Source organism: Alligator sinensis, unplaced genomic scaffold (genome assembly GCF_000455745.1).
Source record: "Alligator sinensis unplaced genomic scaffold, ASM45574v1 scaffold1329_1, whole genome shotgun sequence".
Classification (NCBI taxonomy): domain Eukaryota; kingdom Metazoa; phylum Chordata; order Crocodylia; family Alligatoridae; genus Alligator; species Alligator sinensis.
In genome coordinates this window covers 1,091,908-1,100,500 of record NW_005842460.1, presented here as the reverse complement: position 1 = coordinate 1,100,500, position 8,593 = coordinate 1,091,908, and the positions used below count along the sequence as shown (strand labels likewise).

The 8,593-nt window shown below is 59.9% G+C and overlaps 1 protein-coding gene across 1 annotated transcript in view; it reads right to left on the bottom strand.

The window, feature by feature from the left end:
• The window catches only part of ACVRL1 (activin A receptor like type 1), a 12,315-nt gene extending 4,167 nt beyond the window's left edge, over positions 1-8,148 (bottom strand). Inside the window, exons 1-7 of the mRNA XM_025212389.1 lie at positions 6,465-8,148; positions 4,685-4,909; positions 4,293-4,501; positions 3,895-3,994; positions 3,440-3,586; positions 3,080-3,355; positions 2,020-2,217 (exon numbers count right to left, since the gene is read on the bottom strand). Of these exons, the coding sequence (XP_025068174.1) occupies positions 2,020-2,217; positions 3,080-3,355; positions 3,440-3,586; positions 3,895-3,994; positions 4,293-4,501; positions 4,685-4,909; positions 6,465-6,615 (1,306 nt within the window). The 5' untranslated portion in view covers positions 6,616-8,148. The remainder of the gene's footprint in view (positions 1-2,019; positions 2,218-3,079; positions 3,356-3,439; positions 3,587-3,894; positions 3,995-4,292; positions 4,502-4,684; positions 4,910-6,464) is intronic.
• Positions 8,149-8,593: the final 445 nt, after the last annotated feature.

Genomic DNA, 8,593 nt, shown 5'->3' with positions numbered 1-8,593 from the left:
TCAGTAGGGACACGCATGGGCACAGAGACAGTGAATGGGGCACTCGTATTATGATGGGCCTACACATCGCAGCCAGTGCTCACCTGCTGCAGGCATGTGGCACGGCGTGACGCTAGTAGGCAGCATGACAGGGGTGTGACATGAGTGCATGCATACGCTAGTGCTGGTCTGGGATGACTGTGACTCCAGACTCAGGCCGCTGTCGCTCACCCACCCCTGTGTCCTGCAAGCACCAGGTGGGCAGGGGCTTGTGCAGATGCTTTGGAGGAAGAGGTGTGGGGCTGTGAGCCTGGATGACATGGCTCCCTTGGTGTGGGAACTCCCCAGACTCTGCCCTCTGCTACCCGGGCCGGATCCTGCTTGTTCCCGGGGACCAGCTGCAGCCCCAAGCGCCATCTCGTGGTGGCCTAGTGGCCCAGCAGCTTCCCCCGGCCAGAGCCCAGCAGCTGGCCTGGCCAAGCTGTGCGTAATGCCTCCATATGTCCTTGTGTCCAGGAGATTTGTCTCTGCGAGGCCACCAGAGCTTCTCCAGATTCCCGCCAGCCAGGGAGCTGCTCCAGGGTTACAGGCAGCACGTAAAGGTCACAAGCTGCCTACGATGCCTTTTGCTAATTTGGAGTAAGTGTTTAATCTGAACGAACCCAGAGGCGTATCAAAGGGATTAGCTCAGTCAGACTCTAACTGGGAATGGGGTAGATGGGGGGGGCTGCCACCTTGCCCCCCTCTTCCAGTATTCAATTCCTGTTTTAGACACGCTGCCCGACTGGTGCAAGGAGTGAAGCTGACAGCCCTGGAGACTGGACACCTCTACATAGGCACACGCGGCTGCCCCATGGCCAGACTCCTGATTCAGGGGTGATTCAGCCCGTCTGGGCTGTGGGGCTGCAGGCAGCGTGGGGGCAGAGACTTTCCTGCGACGGGGAGGCCTGCGCCTGCAGTCTCAGAGCCCCGAGCTGCCGGGGGGCAGGGGATCCTGCACGCGGGTGGGCGAGGGGCCCCTGTTTCCAGACCACTAGAGCATAAGAGCTGCCACTTCCCGGGGGCTTCTCCCTGTTCCTCTCCCTTGCAGCCTCCAGCATTGAAGGGCCAAGACGTTCTGGTTCAGAGGCCGTGCTCCTCTCTCCCATGCTCACTAGCGACCGATTGCCCTTTCCTCCAAGCCCTTGGTGAACCCAGCTGAGCTCTCAGCTTCCACCGTGTCTGGTGGCACTGAGTCTCGGAGAGGGGCAGCAGGACAGGAAGGTGAACTCAGCCCCATCCCCAAGCCCCAGGGAAGGAGTCTGGATCAGGGTGTCTGACATCCCCGTACAACTCCCGTCCCTTTCTGCTGCCCAGAACACCACCCCTGCCCCCCTCCCAAGCAGCTGCCTGTGCCCCAGGCCAGGCCTGAGCAAACCCATGCCAAGCAGTGGGGGCAAGGCGCTGGGCTCACCCGCCGACACCAGAGAGCAGCCGGAAGTTCCCCGGCTGTGGCCAGCTTCCAGGCAGCTCTTGGATGCTGCTTGTTTTCTAATCAGCGCCGAACAAACAAAGAGCTGATTGAGTCTAATGGGCCCTTTAATCAGGGAGCCGGGCGCTGACACTAGATTACAGTGTTTATAATTTACAGCTAATCTTCTGGGCAAAAAAACCCAAAAAAAAACAACCCCAGAGCAGCCCAAACCCTTCACACGAGCAGGGCTGTCGAGCGGCGATGTGTGCAGGGAGCACGGGACAGCCAAGGATGGCCTCGCTCTGCCGGCTGCCCACGCAGGCTCCTAAAGAGACCGGGTTGCCAAAGCTCAGCTGTGCGAGGCTGGCCATTCAGCTAGATCAGCCCCAGCCCCAGGTTTCTCTCTACCCAGGCTACTCTGCACTGATGCCCTCGTTCCCCAGTTGTGGGCCAGGGCTGCCACAGGACAAAGACAGGGTCTGCACCCCAAGGAACGTCCAGGTGAGTGTGCACTAGTGTATATTTAGCATCCGCGTCATACTCACAACTGCCCCACATGCTAGCAGGCAGGCCCGTGGGGCCCTTACCGTTCACAACCGTCCTGCGGGTGATCTCCCACAGCACCAGGCCGTACGCCCAGATATCCGTCTGCTTGTAGGACTCAAAGCAATCTGTACGGATCTGCTCATTCAGCACCTCCGGCGCCATGTAGCGCTTGGTGCCCACGCGAGGGTTGTTCCCGATGTCCAGGTAGTCGCTGCCTTGAGAGTGCATGACCGCCAGGCCTGGAAGGAAGCAAAGCAGAGCAGGCTGAGCAGGGGTCCCACATGACAGCCCATGGGCTCAGCGCTTCCCTGAGCAGCAGGACAAGCAGAGATGAGCTCCCCTCTCCTTGGCTCAACCCCTTCATAAGCACTGCCATTGACTGGATCAGACCCTAGGTCCAGCTAGCCTAGCCTCTTGTGTCATGCAGAAGCAGAGGCTGAGAGTGGCCTGGGTCTGACCAAGGTTTTTTCTACTCTTCCTCTTGCAGCCTCCGGCATTTAAGGTCCAGGGAGCTCTGATACAGAGGCCGTGGCCCTCACTCCCATGCTCAATAGCGACTGATGCCCCTTTCCTCCAAGCATGTGTCCAACCCCTGGGTGAACCTGGCTCAGCTCTCAGCTTCCACCACGTCTGATGGCCACGAGCCCCCCACTTGACTGATACACTGGGGGAAAAGAATTGCCTGGTGTTAGTTTTAAACTTACTACCTGTTGGTTTCATTTTGTGACCCCTCCTTCTTGTATCAGGAGAGTCAATAATAAATCCTTTCTCTTCACCACTAAGTTACTTTCTCCTCGCCACTGAGTATTCTGGAATCCCTTGTCACGTCCCCCTTCGAGCATCTCTTTTCTAAATTGAATAGCCCTGGGCCCATTAGGCTCTCCATACCACTAATCATACTTGATGCCCTTCTCTGGACCTTCTCTAATTCTTCTAGATCCTTTTCGAGGTGCAGGGACCAGAACTGGGCACAGTATTCAAGGTGAGGATGCCCCATGGGTTTATAAAGGGGCATCGTGATACTTTCAGCTGCGTTAACAGTTCCTGTCTCTATAATCCCTAACAGTTGGTTTGCTTTTTCGAGGGCTGCTGAGACCTCACCCAGGTCGGCGATGCAACACTGCCTGTTGTTCTTCACCAGGATATTCCTGCTCTTCAGGTCTCGGTGGGCAATGGCCGGTTTCCCCTGCGTCCCAAAGATCTCCACGTGCAGGTGGACCAGGCCACAGGCAATGGAGGAGGCTAGGCGCAGGCAGGTCTCGGTGTCCAGAGCCATCCTCTGCAGGTAGTCGTAGAGCGAGCCGTTCTCGTGGTAGTGCGTGATGAGCCACAGCTGGGTGCTGGAGTTCCTCGAGGTCATGTCGGAGGCGATGAAGCCTGGAAGGGGAAGCAGCAGGGACCGTGGAGCCGGTGCTCGGGGCCTGGTCCAGCCCCCGCCAGCGCCGCGCTGCAGCTATTTACCCAGGATGTTGTCGTGCCGAAGCAGCACCGTGTTGTAGATCTCCGTCTCGCGGAACCACGACTGCTCGTCCCGGGAGGAGAAGATCTTCACAGCCACGTTCTCCCCATGCCACATGCCTCGCCACACCTCCCCATAGCGCCCCTTTCCTGCCAAGGCCGTCACACAGCATCACACACCCTGCCCTGGCAAAGGGGCTGTCACCATCTCTACCCCTCCTGGGAGACAGGCCCAGGCTCAGCACCCAGGCTGCCATGCCATGTGTAGATCAGACCCATTGTCTCGGTTAACAGAGATGCGTCCCAAATGCCCCCATCCACAGCCCCATCTCCAGAAGCCGAAGGACGGAGAGTCTGGGGCATGGACCTGGCAATGGCCAAGCTGGGGAAATCCTCCCCTCTCCCCCCATGCACCTAATGACCAGCCTGGCACCTGCCCACCAGACCGGCTTCCTCACCTACGCACTCCACCAGCGTGATCTGCCGTGCCACGGTCCTTTGGACGAGGAAGGGCAAGCCGGAGCCACTGCCAGTGGTGCAGTCGTCACTCAGCAGGTCCTGGGGGGACAGGGCAGGGGAAGCCAGTGAGAGCGGTGGCAAGGGGCCCTCGGTAGGATGCTGCAGGCAATGTGGCCCTGGGGCGATTTGGGGGCAGACGGGGGCGCACAGGCCATGCTGGTGGTGCCTGAGGGGCAGTTGCATGGGGGATTACCCCAATGCATGTGAGAGAGGTGCAGCAGGGGGCTGAGGTCCAAAGAGGTGAAGGGCACTGAGGTTCGGAGACCCTTTTGCCAGAGCCCAGGGGACTGTCCACGTCTGCATCCATGCCCAGCAGAGGGGTGTAAAGCCCACTCACCTCTAAGGTGCTGTCCCCAACCGTGGAGCCCTTCAGCACAAGGTCCAAATCCCCCAGGTTGTTGTGGGTGAACTGTTGCCTCTTCCGGCAGTGCTGCACCATCTTCCAGGAGAAGAGCGTGAGGAGCACCCCCAGGACAAGGAGGGCCAACAGGGGCACGAAGATCATCAGGAGAAGGTTCTTCAGAGAAGTGTCCCCTTGGGGCACCTCTGGGAGGCAAATGATGCCCTGAGACGGAGCCAGCGGCAGGGGCAGGGGGGACGCCCGCCCCCCCCCAGCCCTCCTGCTTGGTGAGCAAAGCAGACCCGGGGAGGTGACAGACCAAAGACGCGAGCTGGGAAAACAGCCCCCGGGTGTGCGGCTGCTTGAGCAGACTGACTGGACAGCCGTACCTTTCAGCTGGACGTCCATGTTCTCGTTGCACATGCTGGAGGAGCAGCACTCCATCGCGTACTGCTCCATGGCGGCGGTCTGGCACTGCTCCTGGAAGTTGGAGCTGATGCAGCCCTTGCTGCGGACAACGTGCCCATTCTCCAGGCTCCTGCTCACGAAGCACTTCTTCCCCACGCAGGTGGTGTTCTCGCACTGCGGCCGGTCGCAGATGCACCTCAGCCCCTCTGCACGACACAGCCAGAGGCCGGTGGAGCTTAGACCTGCTAGGCCCATGCTGCTGGGGAGCAGGACATCCTCCATCCCCCGCCCGCCAGCCCGAGCGGCCCAGGACACAACTCAACACCTCCGGGGCACAAAAAGCAGCTTCTTGCAACTGGCAGTCCCAGATCATGCCAATTTGGCCGGTCCCATTTGTGCCATGGGGACCAGATTTTCACAGTGCGCTGGGAGCTGTTGGGAACCTGGACCTAGTCCTAGGGGGTGAGCCCTCACCCTTGAAAATGACCCTGGTGCTGGGCTCAGGCCATGGCATTGCAGGGGTTTTAGCAGCCCGTTGCATGGGCAGTGCCCCCAGGCCAGCGGGCTTTGTTCGTCCTCCTAAGATTTCCCTGGCGTAATTCAGGGTTGTGACACTGGGGCCCAGCTCCCCCCTCGCTCCTCCTGGAAGGCAGAGGGAGGAGGTGGACTCTGGGAATTAAACTCTTGGAGTCCGAGCCCGGCACGCTATCAATAACAGCGCTGCTCTGGCCAGCGCTGGGCTGGCCGTGGGGAAGAAGCCTGCTCTTGGCTGCCCTTGCTGAGCTTTGCTCCAAGAACTAGCTTGGAGAGGGCAGCAAAGTCCAAAGCTTTTTTTCCCAACGGCCGAAGCATCTTCAAGACAAGATGAGCGAGGAGGTACTGGGGCCACAAGCTGGGCAGCCTGGGGAAGAACCTCCCCGCAGCCCAAAGCCAGGCCACAACAGAGACTCTCTCTTCCCAGGACCTGCCTGTCAGCCTGGGTCCTCCGTCTTCTTCCTCATTCACCACCAGTGGCCAAAAATGCACAGCTAGACAGCAGCCAGGGAGGGGCCCGGTTTCCCCTGTGAGATTTGGAAACCCCTGCCTTAGCCCACAGGCCTGGGTCTGATGATGGCCCCAGCCTACCCGCCTACGCCGGCACAGCTCAGCTCCCACATCTGAACTACCCGGCCCCTGGACACTAAAGCATCCTAGAGCACCAGGTCCAGCTCGAGGGCAGTCAGACAGGTTCCTGTGGGGTCCTGACCCAGGATGGAAATGGGTGCTCTTTGGGCTAGCAGAAATGTGGGGGGATACCGTGGGTGGCCAGCTAGCGGGTCAGAGGAGAGATTCCCCCCATCTCCTGGGGAAGCCCTGTATTCCTGAGGGCATGCATACCAACCATCTCTCGTTGGCATCTCCTTCCCCCAGAATGCCAACGCACTTCATGAACCTCCTGCCCGGGGAGGCGGGTCTGCCTGATTCTGCTCATTTAACACAAAAAGCCAAAGACTTGTCCGGAGTCCCATGGCTGGCCACGGGCAGACGGGAGCAGCACCCAGGCATTCCCTCCTCCCACCACTGTCCAGCGTTGCCTGCCAGAGCAGACACGCGGGGAGTCTGAATGAGATGCCCGGGGATATTTGGAGAAGAGAGTTACAGAAACAGCACCCCCAAATAGAGAGCAGTGTATTTCGACCTCCTGCTGCATGCTATCGAGAGCACCAGCCCCTGCAGGATGCTGCCCGCGCGCTAGCCGGACTGGGCTGTTCTGCTACTTACCGGCTGGAAAGCTCCACAGGAGGGTCAGCGCGCCCAGAAGGATGGCCCCCATGGCTCCCCGCAGCCTTCTCCCTGCAGCACAGAGAACTGGGCAATAAGATGCAACATTTCTGCTGCAAGCCTTGTGCCAGCATCCCAGGCAGCTTTGCATGCTCACGCTGACACGGCGGCACCGTGTCACTGTGCCGGGGTCTCTCTGAGATGCAGCTGCTTCTGGGGTAGAACACGGCTGCTGCTTGACAGCGGCCCAGCCACGCTGCACAATGGGTTTGGAGAGGAAGTGAAGGGCTGTGTATCCAACTGAAACTTTTAGGGTGGGAGAGAGGGGGAAATGTAGCTAGGTAGGGTGGAATTTGGAAAGCGGAATTTGGCCCGGACATCACGGTTACCACCCCTTCCTGAGAACAATTCCACGCGTTCTTTAACATGCACGTGGCTATTTGAGCTCCCCCCCAGCTAAATAAAGCACACAAAAGATGATGGTTTTCTTCACTGTATAAATCACTCCTGTACCAACCCCGACTGACGATAGGAGCCCCTTTCGGAGGAGTAGCCAACACTTTTGCAGTGGACAGGAACAGGGTGGTATGCCTTCCATTCTCTCGGAAACTGTCTGGTGGTGCTCGCTGGGTTCGCTGCGGCAGAGGCTACCGGCACCGTCCAGGTCAGCAGCGTGCATGTAGCTGGTTTGGCCGTAGTGGCGCACAGTGATTTGAGGCTCACCTGCATCCCCGCGGTGCTTTCACGTTGTCGTGGTCGCCTGTGGCTATAACAACCTGTGCTACTGCACTGTCTGCACTGAGATGCATCTGCCTCTGGGGTGGAGCCCAGCAGCCAGCTAGCACCAGGGGAATGGCGTGGTCCCGGGGCAGTGCAATGAGCCAAACTCCAAAGGGAAGGGATCCAAAAGGCCCGGTGAAGATAGTCTCGACCCCTCTTCACCTGGGCCCTGGTGCTCTCTGTGCACCGCGCGGCTCCGTGGCACTGCTCCATCCCTCCGCGCTGCAAGCCAGCTGTTCCTAACCGAGACGCGCGGGCCGGGTCCCCTGGAGGGCTTTGTATCTGGCTTATCGACCATACAAACGCATTCGCTGCCGGCAGCCAAAAATGTCCCAGCTGCTGCTGTGGAGGGGGAGGGCTTGTTTCCCCTTGAATTCTTCCTTGTGGAAAGGAAACGCTTGCCAAGGTAAACCAGAGGGAGACGTGACCTTGCCCCGGTGCCCCCAGCCTTCCTCCCTCTCCCAGACGCCTCCTTCGCTCTCGGCCCCCTTTCCAAAGGGCCCAGGAGCCCGGGGCCCTCCGCCCCCGGCCCCCTTCACTCAGGTCGTCTTTGGCTTCGAACATAAACAGGCCAATGTCTCCGTTTCCTGCAATTCAAGGAGCCCTGCCCATTGCCCGGCCGCGGCAGCCAGAACAGGAATCAAGATTGTTTAGATTCTGGCCTTGATGGGAAAGCGGAGTCACGCAAACACGCACCACCCCGCGCCTCGCCGCGACGCGCCCGTCCCGGGCAGAAGCCCCCATGGCCCCAGGCCCAGGGCAGCCTCGCTGGGACTGTTCATCCCCAAAATACCTCGCTTTGCTGTTGCCGACAGAGGGGAAAGACGGACTCGATGCCATGGGGATGCAGGGGGGAGAGCAGACTCTTCCGGGGGGGTCTGTGGCATTGGGGGAGGTGCCAGGGGGGCAGTCGGCTGGGGGGGTGAGCGAGGGGGTGGCGTGCCACTGCGCTCTAAGCGGAGGTGAGAGCACAGCTGGCTCGCTCAGCCCTGTCCCCAGCCCTTCGGGACCAGGAGCCCCTCTCTCCTTCTGTCCTTTCCTCCACTTCTTCCCCCTGTCCCGTTCCCCCCCTCACCCTCCTGGCAGCTCCCGGGATCTTTTGGCTCCCCCAGCCTGGATGTTGTAACTGCTCGAGGGCCCCGAGGCCTGCCGCGAGCAGCCCCGTGACCCCGCCGTTTCACAACCCGGCTGCGTCCTCTGGTTTGTATCAGCCGGAGACGCTGTCTGCAGCGGTCAGAGGCGGCCTGGGAAAAGCTGAGGATTCACTCTCTTCTGGGGCTCCAGAAATGGAGGCTTTCACTTCCCGTGCAGGAGGGATCCTCCTTTTGCACGGAGTCAGTATCTCCGAT